Source organism: Centruroides sculpturatus, unplaced genomic scaffold, assembly GCF_000671375.1.
Source record: "Centruroides sculpturatus isolate CEXI.00-Female unplaced genomic scaffold, Cexi_2.0 scaffold154, whole genome shotgun sequence".
Classification (NCBI taxonomy): Eukaryota; Metazoa; Arthropoda; class Arachnida; order Scorpiones; family Buthidae; genus Centruroides; species Centruroides sculpturatus.
In genome coordinates, this window is record NW_019384392.1 from 141614 (window position 1) to 157234 (window position 15621).

At 26.8% G+C, this 15621-nt stretch overlaps 1 protein-coding gene across 1 annotated transcript in view; it reads right to left on the reverse strand.

The window, feature by feature from the left end:
• LOC111618254 (transportin-1-like) overlaps positions 1-12709 on the reverse strand; it is a 90252-nt gene extending 77543 nt beyond the window's left edge. Inside the window, 1 exon segment of the mRNA XM_023359741.1 lies at positions 12593-12709. Within this exon segment, the coding sequence (XP_023215509.1) occupies positions 12593-12709 (117 nt within the window).
• Between the last annotated feature and the right edge of the window lie 2912 nt (positions 12710-15621).

A 15621-nucleotide genomic window follows, 5' to 3' on the forward strand; every position in this document is an offset into this window, starting at 1 on the left:
GTTTTAATCGCTTTTCTTAGAAACTTCATTGCACACAAAGCACTCTCATATCCAGTCATATATATTATATATTATTAGAATAGAATCCACCATGTACTATTACTATATTATATTAATAGTGCAGAAACATAATAAAATAATTATTTTTGCAATATTCTTCCAATCTAATTTTAGTTGTCAACTGATCAGGTAAATATTCCCTTTGATCAGTTAAAGATAAGATAAGAATTAGTTTATTTTTTAAAGTTAATTGAAATATGCTATTGAGTATTATTGTGTAGGTATTGTTTTGTTGTTATTAACTGATATTTGTAAGGAAATTTACAGTACTATTATCAATTGTAGGTTGAGTACCTAAAACTTTTTCCTGGGAAAAAACAGTTTTTGAAAGCTAAGGCTTTGATTTCACTCCATCATAACAATAATAATCATCAGCAATTAATGAAACATTCAGTTTCAAATTTAATTTTCTTTTCATATAATCAATATTTATAGTGCATTCAATATGCACAATAAAACATACTGCTGTAAAGAATACATTGTACTAAATATTAGGTGAACTGTAATTTGAAAATTATAAATTACACGCGCGCGCGCACACACACACACATGTACGTAAGCATTTCATTTTATTTATTTTTTAAGTAAAATATTTTTTATAAAATAAAATGCAATGATGAATTATTATTATTGTATGTTTGACTAATTATTATTTAGTAAATCTTCATTACATATCAATTATTCTGCTGTTCAGTACTTTATTAATTTATCCTTACTGAATTTTATCAATTTATCATGAATTGATACTAGCCAATCATGTAAAACACAATCCTAAACCACCTGAATAATTCATTCATTTATATTGAATGATATACTATCAGCATAATAAAATAATTAATTAAATGTAATTATGAGTCTTATGATTCTATGTTATATCTAATATAATAAAGTTACATTGGCCTCACTCACTGACATGAAATATTAGAATACAAGTAAATTCTTACAGAAAAATGAAACGATATAGTTGAATGGAGATATCAAGTATATTATCAGAAAAATATGAAATTGAAAAATATCAAATATTTTGATCCAAGAAGCATAAAAGTTAAATCTTTGATGTATATCATCACATTCTGCAAGACAAGTGGTTGATTACTTCAATGTCTTTTAGGTCTACATATTTTTATAGATTTTTATTATTATTAATTTGCTGTGCATTATCTTAATTTCTTTTTTTGTCTTGCCATTGATTACTCTATTAGATTTTTTTAATCAATTGTAATTATTAAAATAAAATTACATGTAACTATTTAAAAATTATTCTTATTCAAAAATATATTTGAACATATTTTAAAAATTAACTTTTAGATCAAGAAATACTAAAAGTGTATTTTGATCTTAATTCTTTACAGTTTATTTTAATATTTTATAAATTTGAAAAAATTCAGCTTATACCTGTAAAAACTATGATGTAATTTCAAACTGAACAACTAAAACTGCCTTGCCTTATTTAAATATTTGGGAAGATAGATACATTTTTATCTTCCAGAAATAGAAATCCCTACACTCTGAAAAGTTTTTTCAATCACAGATTATTGATGTATAAGTCAATAGAATTAATATAACTGATGTCAAACAATCTATATAATCATATTTATATATCCATTCTAATTCCTCATACACACACTATACTTCCAATATTAAAAAAATTACAATTTGTTCATTACCACAAATAAGTTTTCTTGATAATTCTATTTAAGATTTTTTAATACCATATGTCCTTACATTTTAGTTATTGTGACAAAATCTAAAATTAATTATTAATCTTACATTATAGTCAAATTTTTTAAAAGTGATATTTCTTTATTCTTATATAAGGATATGTTAATTCAGAAAAATATATTTCTTTTATAACTAATGCAACAATATGACTAATATCTTTTTTTTTACATAATGTCAATTTCATAAGTAACATAGTTTGCATAGAACAACTTGTGGTATATGTACCGGTAGCTTCACAGAATAAATTAAAACTATGCAAAAGAATCAAACATTCAAATTTTATACTGTTCCTTAAAAGGCCTAAATAATCATAGTAAGTGAAAACATTCTGCAACTTGGAATAAAAAGTACCAATGTCAAAATGCCCATGACATTGACCCTTATTCTTCCAAGCCACAGATTTCTTCTAATATGTTGTTGTCTTTTGATTTATTCTAATACACAGCTTTATATGAAAAATTAAATTATCTAAATAAGTTATTGCAATATAAATTGCATTTGTTGCTCTTGAATTCCATCAGAAAGCAATTAAAATGGTAATAATGAAGTAAATATAAAAAATATACTACAATTCTAATGAAACTAATTAAAACTGTGTTCTTAAATACTTAATATTTTTGGAATTTTTATATATTTAATCAGGTAAATTTTAATTCATAAATTCACTCCTATTTTTATTTATATATTAATAATTTTAATCGACTTGCATATCAAACTTCTTATTTTTTATTCTCAATTTTTTACTTTTGAACAATAAAAATTTATCAATAATAAATTAATTATGAATTATTAGATTAATAGTTGATTAGTTACTTATTATAGTCACTTTGAAACATGCCTACTCACTGAATGATAATATTAACTGGGATAAAGTAAACAAGACAACAATTAACCCAATCCTCAGTCACTACAAAGCAGCAATGATATTGTATGTAATGGTATGTACTGTACTGGTATATAACAATAGAAAAACTGTATAGCTTGAAAATTTATTAATTCTAATTATTATTATTATTAATTCATTGCTAGCATATAATTAAAGTAAGATGTGCCAACAATTTAAACTGTAAGCAAACAACATTAAAATAATTAACATTCAGGATGACAATTTAAACATAAATCAATCAAAACTAAAGAAAAATCTGGCTTGACTTGGGATCTACTTATTCTCAGTCCAAATTTGCTTTGTATGAACATATTTTGAACTTAGTTTTAAGATGACTCCATTCAGGCCCGCCGTAAGCGGGCGTGCAAGGCGTGCACCGCACGCGGGCAGCACGTCCAGGGGGGGGCGGCAAAGAGCCTTTCTGGCAAGCTCAGCATAGGTAGTCATAGTTAAACAGGGGGCGGCATAATCAGTATTGCACACGGGCGTTCAAACAGCTAGCGGCGCCCCTGACTCCATTTAATCCTACATTGTTCCAGCTGTAATCATTACTTCCCAATATCATCCAATCAGGTAAAGGATGTTTGTGTAGTTGAGTACATCATTGTTTATCTACGCACTGAACTAATAATAATGAAAAAAACAAAGAAAAAAAAAAAGGCAAAAAATTTCTCAGAAAAAAAAAATGTACTAGCAGAAATAATAAATCATTCTGAGATTAAAGACAGAAGTTTACTTCCCAGACTTTATAGAAAAAAAAAAAAAATTGGAAATTGTTCACCAACAATTTTTATCTTCTTCTTGACCATCCAGATTAGGAGTCACCAAACGTTTTTTCAGCCCAGATAACTGAAAAAATGACAAGCATTGTCCACATAACCACGTTTTTTTCAATATACTGTAGTACATTGAACACAAAAAAATAAAGACAACCAACGTATTTATTCACCAATACACAAACATAATTGCTGTAGCAAGCTCATAATTGCTTTTCTTAGAAACTTCATTGCACACAAAGCACTCTCATATCCAGTCACAAAATGTTGCCAAATTTTTTATTTCACTGATTTCCAAAAAATTAAATTACTATCATATGCAAAAATCAGATTGGACCAATTTTGGCACTTTTACTTACACTTATTTTAATTTTTCTACCTAGTAAGTTTATCTACAACTTATGATATTTCTATTTAAATAATTATATTTTAGCTTATTTGTGACACAATATGGCAGCAGGCTGGATCCAGCACGCAGGCCATAGTTTGGTGACCACTGATCCAGATCATACAATAGAAAAACTGATAGGTTTTTATTAAATTTCACCAAACACTTTGAATTATATTTTGAAACTCGTTAACTCTGATAACATTACATGACTGATGATAATATTCATGACTACAATTAGTGAATTCTACTATATTTTGAAAATTATACAGTAAATGGTTACTGTTAATTAATACATTACTTCTGATGTCAACTCAACATTAACTTAAATATTGTACTATATGAAAATTTGATATGTCAGATTATAAAACTATTTTTCACTACTTTCACTCTATTACTAATAGCTTTCACAACTTTTATCTGATTTTTCAGTGGCTTTTTTTAGTAAAAACATTTTATCCTTTAGCAAATAATTTTATTGTTATTTACTCCAATTCATAAAATAATGACAGACATTGATGGGATGAGATAGATAATCAATTTAAAACTATCATCAAACCTACATAGAGAAAATATTAAAATTTAAATAATAACAGTTAAATTGAAACAAAGTTTAGAACTATTATCATATAATTTAAAAAAACCAAGAGAAGATATATTCAATTAAATTCTGAAAGTTAATCATGGCCTAATGATTATAATACAAAAGTGTTTTGTTATAATTATATTAGAAGCATTATTTTAGTCTCTAATCCATCAACAATTTAAGTCCACTGATATAACATAGCAGTTATATAGAAAGTATTTAAATTTCATTATTTATGACAATTGACTTTCACCTATTTTTATTTTCTTTTCAATTATTGTAAATATCTAAAATGAAATGTTATATAAAGAATATATAAATAACTAATTTTGTTCTATAATATACTATCACAAACATAAAAAATATAAAATTTGTGTATTAATTTGGCATAAAGTAAATTATTGAATTTCATGTGTACACATTCTAAAATGTTCACATCGAAGTGAATTGAAAATTTCAAGAAATATTTTAAAATTTTATATAAACTACTTTGAAATGATTTCTTATTCAAAATTTTCATGTTTATAATTATGCAAGAATCAGCACATAATTGCATCAATGCATTTATAATTGTTACATTATGTATAAAAAAAACAGTAATCAATAGATTATTTTTGATATTCCAGAATGTATTTATTCCAAAGAGCTAGATATATGTATACAAATAATAATAATGTAGTGAAAATGGTATTACATATTGCAGAATCAAACAGATATATCTATCACAATGAAAAAAAGGCATAAAATTCCAGTGTCATTGAAATGATATATAGATATAGTGTATTTTATTTTCAAAATCTGTCTTAGGAATAGAAAAAATGGTCAGTGACCTTTAACTGAATTATTATTGGCTTTCTCTAAATGTTTTTTATTCAATGACATATATTAATAACTTGTTTCTATAATTTTCAAAATATTTTTATTTAATTTATTTAAGATATTATGATTAGAAATTTGTGAAATACAGGTATACTTTGATTTACATGGTTCCCGATTATACATCATTTGTCAAAGAAGTATATGGAAAAATAAAAATCAATTTTAAGTCATTTTATTCGACTTTACGTCTGTCCGCCACAAATATTGACACAACATTAAAATAATTAACATTCAGGATGACAATTTAAACATAAATCAATCAAAACTAAAGAAAAATCTGGCTTGACTTGGGATCTACTTATTCTCAGTCCAAATTTGCTTTGTATGAACATATTTTGAACTTAGTTTTAAGATGACTCCATTCAGGCCCGCCGTAAGCGGGCGTGCAAGGCGTGCACCGCACGCGGGCAGCACGTCCAGGGGGGGCGGCAAAGAGCCTTTCTGGCAAGCTCAGCATAGGTAGTCATAGTTAAACAGGGGGCGGCATAATCGGTATTGCACACGGGCGTTCAAACAGCTAGCGGCGCCCCTGACTCCATTTAATCCTACATTGTTCCAGCTGTAATCATTACTTCCCAATATCATCCAATCAGGTAAAGGATGTTTGTGTAGTTGAGTACATCATTGTTTATCTACGCACTGAACTAATAATAATGAAAAAAACAAAGAAAAAAAAAAAGGCAAAAAATTTCTCAGAAAAAAAAAATGTACTAGCAGAAATAATAAATCATTCTGAGATTAAAGACAGAAGTTTACTTCCCAGACTTTATAGAAAAANCAGAAAGATCCTATCGTGGGTTTATTGCAGAAATATTAAAATTGAGAAAAACGCATTTAAAGATATAAGATACTTGAAAAATAGTTAATAGAGGAGAAACTGTTTTTAAAGTAGAGAAACTAAAATATTTAGATTAAAAAATACGTTAGTTTTTTTAGTGCTTTTATAACATTCTAAATGAAATAATACAATTACAGAATTATTATATTGGGTTTAGTGAGTTATACTCGATTGACACTGGTTGCTGTGTACTATGCCCGACCAGAGTCAAGGCATAGCAACCAAAATAAAACAAAACAAAAATTAAATAGGTGTGTCAGTGTGTGTGTCTGTATTCAGAATTTTCCTAACAATATGACATGTATTCAATATAGTAGCTTTCTATAGTATGATGTATGTGTTTCTATTCAACTATAATGTTCCCAGGCTTTTGTGTAGTGTATGGGGTATACTACCTATAAAGGAGAGAATGATGGGTACAGTACAATAAGCACCCTATCCATCCTCCACAGATGCCTTATTTCCTGGGCGAGTTCTGTGTACCTGTTGATTTTTTGCACGTGTTTTGTACATTGTGAGTGTTTGGAATGGATATGTCTATAATGTATGTGATTTATTATTATTGTTATTGATTTATTTCTATTGGATGAATCACAACAAACAGATCACATGTTGGTGTTGAGTAACATTCGCATCGGGTTCTTCTCAAGAATCTAGGATGTCGTAATGTAATGGCGTAGAATGTTCGCAGACCCACGCACCTTTTTGAAGTTGACAGATGTTAATTTTGTCAATGTTGATTTGCTTCAAGTGCGGCACCCAATGCGCCGATAATCACTGGTACTACTGCTGCTGGTTTGTGCCACAATCTTTGGAGTTCAATCTTCAAGTCCACGTATCTTTTAATTTTTTCTTGTTCTTTATCATTAACCATGCTGTCACCAGGAATCGCGACATCAATAATCCACACCTTTTTCTTCTCGACAATGGTTATGTCTGGTGTATTGTACGCTAGGACTTTATTTGTTTACAATCTGAAGTCCCATAAAATTTTTACCTGCTCATTGTCAGTGACTTTTGTGATATTATCCTATCAGTTGTTCGAGGTGGTAGATCATAGCTTTTGCAAATGTTCCAGCAAGTCATCTTGGCAACACTGGTGTGCCTCAATTTGTAATCAGTCTGTACAATCTTTTTGCATGAGCTGAGAATATGGTCTATGGTTTCATCCGATGTATTGCACAGTCTGCATTAGCTGATGAATTTTCAACTTTAGTTGCGATGGTATTTGTTCTAATCGCTTGTTCTTGTGCAGCGATAATAAGGCTTTCAGTTTCTTTCTTTAATGTTCCTGTTGTCAACTACTGCCAAGTTTAGGTTTTGTCCACTTTTCCGTCAATCTTTTTCAGAAATTGGCTATGCAGTACCTTATTTTGCTAACCCTCTGCTCTTTCCTTCAATGCTTTTTTGCGATATTCTTTTTTTTTGTGCCTTGAACCTTCAGCAGGTTTCGATTTGTCACTTCCATTAGTGCCCATTCTTGTCTATTGTTAATGTATACAAAAATGAAAGTGTCCAAGGTCAACGGTATAAGATACATACATATCTCAAACAATTTTACGATTATAATTTGTAGAATTTTTTATTCGATCCCAGAGGACAAATGCCCCGTTTGTACTCTTCTAATGCTTATGTTTGGATCATTACATATTTACTGCCCAATTAATCCGGCTGGTATTTGCTTATTATTACTAATAATTTGGATTTGATTGCTATTATAGTAATAAGCGCAAAAATTGTTTGAAAAATAAATAAACTCATACCGTAAAATAAAAGAGGTTAAGTTATCATAAAAATCTGCTAAAATCCTCCATGTGCACTTGACTGATTTTTGCTGCAGGCCTATAATTTCTCGAAACCATGTAAAACTGATTTTCTCAAAATCTACTAGTTTTTAGATATAATACATATACATGGAAATTATTTGGTTTTCAATGTCTACCGATTCCTCAGGTTCAAAAGTGATCAATTGTCTTCACCTAAAATCTCGATTTTCTCAAATAAAACGTAGTTTTGCAGAAGACACTTTTTAATGTCCCAAAATAACTATATCAGTGTTTTTCAACCTTTTTCATTGAGTGGCACACCTAATTGAAAAATAACAAATCATGACACCCTTGACCAGCGGCGGATCTATGGGGGACTAATGGGCCAGATGAATTTTTTGTGAAAACGAATATTACGCGCAACGCAAAAGTGTTNAGCCTAATGACAAGTAGATTCAGAGACAAGTAAATTCGACTTATGTCGCCTCTCCTGGAACCAATTACTGATGTAAGGCAACGTATACCTGTACTATATTTTCAATTGACAGAATTTTACTGATACAATTTTCAAAAGCTTATGAAAAGACAATAAATGATCAGTAAAATATTCCTTTATTTAAATTAAAATTTATGAAAATTGGATTAATCTTTAAAGATTTTAATTTTACTTTGACTGCAATTTTATTTCAAATTCTAAGATTTCATTTTTTTTCAGGATTAAAAGAATTTATTGTCACAATGTGTGATCCAAACCAAATTAATCACTCTGGTGGAAAAATTCTAATTAGTATGTGATTTAAGAATTTACAATTGTTGAAGTTTTAAACATTATTGCCACACACCACAATATACAACTAGCTAGCATACATTATCCCTTGTATCATTTCCCATGAAAACAAGGGGCATTTAAGAAAACAAGTCTTGTAGTAAATTTTCATAATGCTTTATATTTATTTACACTATATAAATATTTTAAAACACTGACTGTGTAATAATTATTTTAAAAATTATTCCAAAGACTCACCAAGCACTTCTGACATCAATACAACTTAATTTATTCAAAGATTCAAATCCAATTCTAAATACAGGCAACCTGGTATAATATAAAATCCCATGTAGGTTATGTGAAACCATATTATAAAGGACTAAATACCAATATGAAAAGAAGGATTACATTCCAAAAGATAACAATAATCAATCAAATTTGCAAAATGAGATCCTGCATTAATTAATTAACAACAGTTTTTAATTTTCTATTCATTATAATTTATGATCTAGATAGTTGCTTCTTTTAAATTTAAACTTTTGGCAATATATATTATCTTTTCTCCTTTTTCAAGGCAATCCAAAATTCATTTCTCTAGAATAAAAGATACATTCTCTTTTGACTGCAAAAGAGAATGTATCTAATGTATGCAAAAGAGGATTCTTTCATTAGGCATAATTTAGGACTGGAATTTAATTCATAACAAAGAAATTATTCCAATACAATTCTTAAGTTGTGATATATAGCCAAAAAAATAATAATTGATTAAATAAAACTCAAAATAACTTAAATAAAATCTAAAGTCACAACATTTATCTGTCTCAAACAAGTTCAGTAGTGCAGAACCTAACAGGGATTTGTCAATTAAGTATTAGAATTTACCAATACTGTTTTGTTAGTTTTTTTAACCAATAGAGAATCAATAACAGATATTCACAAAAAAGAATGGAAATGTCAAATATTTACATCTAAAAGTAAGGCTTTTCCCAAACAAAAGCACAGAACTATTGTGTTATGACAATTTTGCTATAACTCTAACAGCATTAGAGTAAACCATGTTATCAAAGTTTTGTGTTATACAATTATTATTTGTATACATTAAATTTTGATCTTGAAATATCTTAGGCTTGCAGTTTAATATAGAATCAAAATTTACTCTTATAAAAGTAAATTTTGATCCTATATTAAACTGCAACTATCCAGAAAGCAAACAAAAATAATGTACAAATGTAGCATTTGGATTTTTATGACGTATCAGCAACACAAACACATTTGTAATCCTTTACAACTATTTTTGTTAAATTTTCTTTTTTAAAAGTAAAAGTAAAACTGATTCTAAGATGAGAAATAAATGCTGAAGATTACAAACATGATTCAGTAAGAATAATATTAGCCAAACTATTTTCTTAAAATTTGACCAATATAATTTATGTTCACTATACTTTCACCTTTTTTCAAATAAAGGTAACCTTTAACTTTATATCTGATTAATAAAAATTAAACATCATTTAATGTCAATGTAAACAAACTTGCTCAGTTATATATTCCATTTTAAATTTATTCAGCACACACTATAGTTCATTGAAATTGTCAATACAGCTACTAAAGTTTATATTTCTTATGAAAACAGTAGATATAATTTTTACAATCTGCATCTTTAATGCCAAATAATGCATTTTAGATTTTATATATCTGGAAATTTATTGATAATAGTTTATTGGTTAGACAACTTTGAAATTTTCCAGAATAGAGCATTCAGTTTATAAAATACAGTCATAACTTTTTATTAAATGATGAGTTCTATGGAATAAGGCATCTAAATTAAATTTTTGTTTTCAGAAATTCTAAAAAAACTGCTTTTTCCATGAGTTTTATTATGAAATTTAATATGCCTGAGTAAAGTGCATATTACAGCAAGAATATCTGTATCCATAAAACCCTACTTGATGTAATAATAAAACACAAAAGTGAAAAAGATATCGAAGTACACAGGAAGCTTATTCCATAGAACTCCTCATTTTTAAGACCCCATTTTCAGCAACTAAATTCCTAATACAGTGTAGATCAAGAAGGAATTTTTTTCAAAAAAACATTCCTTTATGCTTGCATAATTTTTCATTTTTATGCCATATCAAGTTAACTAAATTATCATTTGATTGTGATAATTTATAAAGCAATAAAATACATTTGGTCAATAGGTAAACCATCTGAAACTAGAAAACTGATTAATTTTTAATGATTTATTTTAACACTTAAGTTATTTTTAAATAATAATATATTCAACAGAAACCACACATACAATATTTGGAAAACTCCATCACCATCTAGAATCTCCAAAAACCACAAACTATAAATAAATTTATGAATACTACTACAAAATTCTATCTTCTTAAAAGCAAGAATTCAACTCACTTTCAAATCTATTTAGTTTAAACTTTTAAAGAAATGAACAATGATATAGAATAGCAAAGTAAGAACTTAAGAAATATTTTTTCTTTTTTTATGATTGATTGTCATAAATATATATTACAGTATAAATCTGATTTATTAAATTTCTCAATCAATTTAAATTTATATCCAATCTTTTTTATTGTAAAAGCAGACCTAATACACTTAATTTTTAAATACTTTTTAAAACTAATGGCAGATTTCAAATAGGAAAATCTGCATTATAATTTTTTAAAATCAAAATAGTACTGATTTCCAGAATAGAAAATTTTGAAGATTTTGTTGGAAAGAGGGTTGGAAAACTGGTAGTGAAAGGAAGGAGGAAGAGAGGAAGACCAAGGCTGTGTTGGAAAGATAAGGTGGAGGAAGACTTGAATCAGAGGGGACTTAAGAGAGAAGATGCCCTCGATAAGAAGAAATGGAGGAAACATATTAGAGAAGGAAACGCTAACTCCATATAAACATAGGAAAAGACAAAAATGAAGTAGTAGTAGTACTGATTTCATATTTATATAATATATATTAATTTTCATGTATAGAGATATCTTTGCAATTTCTGGATATTTATTATTACATCTTCTTGTCCTTTTTTCTTTGTATTTTATTCTTATATAACTATGTATCATTGGCTATTAGTTTTGGACTTATCACACTTTTTTTAGGAATACTGACTGGGCTTTTTTCTCTATTTTGTAAAAAATTCCAACTCCAATATGTAAAATTCGGGTTTTTCCCCTTTTCAGTTGGAGTAATACATTTAAAACAATAATTTGAAAGGTTTACTCCAACCAAAGAGGGGGGAAAGTACAAAATGTACATACTGGAATTAGAATTTATTATAAAATAAAGAGAAAAAAGCCAAAAATTCTTAAAAAACGTGATGCAATAAGTCGAAAACTAATAGCCATAGCTAATAAGAATAAAATTTCTGGATATTATCAAGTCGGTCGGTCAGTAAAACAAAGAATAACTTAAAGGAATTCAAATTATGAATAATCACGCATCTTGTTCGTACTGAAATTTACTAAAATCTATTCCAACAATAAATAAATGAAATTAAAACAATTTTTATATAAATCACGTGATAAAATTTATGCAAATTAATCAATTACGTAACAATTAAACGTTAACATATTTTAACACAAATCGAACACCAGAGTAACACTTAAAAATTGATTAAAAAAAACAACAAAAAAAGAAAAAAAAAGCGATCGGCTTAGAACTGTCACATAATAAACTCATCTAAACACATTTTTAATATATAAATTAATTTAAATATATAAAATACTCGAATATTTTCCAATTTCTTTAACGAATGCACGTAATAAACAAATTCAAACAACATCAATTTCAATAAACGTATTTTCGAAACCGGATCGATTAAGCCTAACTCTGCCATTACCTAAACAACTTGTAATCGTGTTAATAAAATAATAAATTAAACGTAAATTAGAAATTTTAATCGAAATAAGGATACTTGCTGCACTATTCTCTGAGTTGCTGTATCCGGTGATTGCGATTCTTTTAATAATTTTAATATTTGTCTCAAACCGTCTTCTTGGGGTTGCCAAACTGTCGCCATGTTTTCTCTCATCGTTGACGTCATCACGAAAATAGTTCCGCACTTAAGATCTTTCGGGAAATCGATATACGAAATTTCATTGGGGGGGAGGGAAACGTAATGTAAATTTTATAATATTTTTTAATTGTTAAAAAAATTAAATTTTGTTTTATTTTTGCAAATTTCGTATTTATGAAGTTTAAACTTCTCAAAAATTTTTACTTTCGATATTCTTTGTTTCATTCAGGTACGATAGGATTCAATATTTTCGAAATGCACGTGTTTCTTACGTATACAATTTAAAATAGTTTGAAATAAATAAAACACCGAATTTAAATGAATTATTTATTAAAATTTATTATTTTACGTAAGACGTTCTTTAAAATAAACAATTGAAATTTTTTTTAATAACAGTATATTGCTATTACGTAAGTGTCTACAACTATTCCGAACATTGGATAATTGTTATTTATTTTAAACAATTATGAATTTTAAAATGTTCGTAATAATTTTTAAATAATTATTTCAAAAGTTTTCGTAAAATACGCTTTATTTTATGGTTATTGATCAACGGTCTTATTACGGCGCATGCTCTAAATTTTTCAAATTCTTTCAAATGTATTTGAATTTATGATCTTGACCTTCATCTTATAGAAAATGATGTTATTATAAATTTATTTTTTTTATTTTAATAAAAATAAACTTATTTGGCTTTAATTCGAAAATACAATGAATTGAACATTAGTTTTGAGGAATTTTATTTTAAATTATTTTATTGTAACGAAGACGATTATTGCACTTGAGAATTTCTTAAATTAAGAGCAAAATAATATATAAAATACTCGAAAAGATTATAGTTTATTTATTACACTTTCAGGAGCAATAACAGTATGCAATAATATAATATTTAATAAATATTTTCAGCACTTTCGTTATTAAATTTTTCATCAATTTTGCAGTATCCATCCATCAGTTTGCACAATTTCTGTTTATATACAAATCTTTATGAAATTTTGAAAGAGAATTACTGATAAATAATTAACAAGATGTATAAAAATATATAAATATCCGACAATTAGGATTAACAAAATTTGCCATAAACTTCCGCTGGTTAAATGATTGTCTCTCTCAAATACGTTGATTGTAGCTCGCCATTACTAATATTTTTAAAATTTTAAAGAAACATTTATATGATAGAGTTGAATAATATATTATTTGTAAATATTTAAATAATTTTAATTACACTTATCTAGGCATTTAGAATGATTATAAATATATATATAATTTGCTTCCAGCATTGTAAATAAAATTATATTTTATCCGTTGATAAATGTATGACTTCATCTAACCATTTCATTAATTTTTAGATATATATATATTTATTACACATATATACTAATTTTCATATATTTCTTAGTTTTATATAGACCCAATAGAACACATTAAAAAATGTTCACAATAAAATGTTAAATTTTAATAATGTTAATATTTTACAGTGGCATATATGACATTTCTTCTTGAAAATGCTTTTATTTTGTAAACATACCACATGCGTGTATCCAGTCGTATCAATTTGTTTATATTAACGAACATATATTCTATTTATAATGTAAAGAGAATGAAAATTCTGAAATAGTGTTATATAATTTATTGTTTTTGCTGTAGTAATCATTATTCATCAGATATTTTGTTATCAACAACTATGTTTTTATCTTCTGTCATGTGCATAATTTAAAAACAAAATATAAAAATATTATACATTATTCATAAAAAGGGTGATAACAAACATCTATTATTTATTCTCATACCAAAAAAAAATTAAATACCATTTGTATTATTTTAGAAATAGAGCAATAAAAACTACTTCAAATGTGAGATAAAATGCATAACACATAGATTAATTATCTAGATTTAATCATATGTGTTAATCTATGTCTAAGCTTAATCTATTTAAAGTAATATTTAATCAATATTAAACATATGTTTTTTTTTTCTTTTTCGTTGTGTATATGTTTTAACCGCTTTCAAAATTTGTTTATCGATCTAAATAGCTATTTTGAAAACAGAAAATCAAAGGATTTTATTTATTTAGCATACTTACAGAATGATATGATAAAGTAGCGAAAATGCATTTACTTAATCAGACTACAATAGCATTCCACTACTGATAAAGGGTTAACTCTATTAGACTTTTATTAACCTCGTTTGTTGAATCGTCTATTGAGTGCTTCTGTTCACATAAGAAAAAGGTTATCATAATAACTGATAAGCTTATATTTTATCGATATGAATAAAATGTAGCGGGATAAATATGTTTTCGATTCATTAAAAATTTAATATACAATGTATTGTATATCTTCATGTATTATCCGACCACAAATAGAGTAATTGTAGTTATTTACCGTAATAAATTTAAAGTTGAGTAACTAAAGAAGTGTAAAATGTTAGTCGAAAAGAATACTTTTTAAGAAAACAAAATTCTTAATTCCTAAAAATTATTACAGTAATAGTGTTTAGTTACATTTCATTTAATACTCATACCAAATTTAAATTAACTAAAATAATTATTTAAATTTAAAAAGGTACTGTTTATTTGAGAAAAGATATATATTTAAAGAGTTATTGTTTTATTTTTATAAAACATTTTAAAGAATAACGTAATTTAATTCTAAAATTTTGTACAGAAAGATCCTATCGTGGGTTTATTGCAGAAATATTAAAATTGAGAAAAACGCATTTAAAGATATAAGATACTTGAAAAATAGTTAATAGAGGAGAAACTGTTTTTAAAGTAGAGAAACTAAAATATTTAGATTAAAAAATACGTTAGTTTTTTTAGTGCTTTTATAACATTCTAAATGAAATAATACAATTACAGAATTATTATATTGGGTTTAGTGAGTTATACTCGGTTGACACTGGTTGCTGTGTACTATGCCCGACCA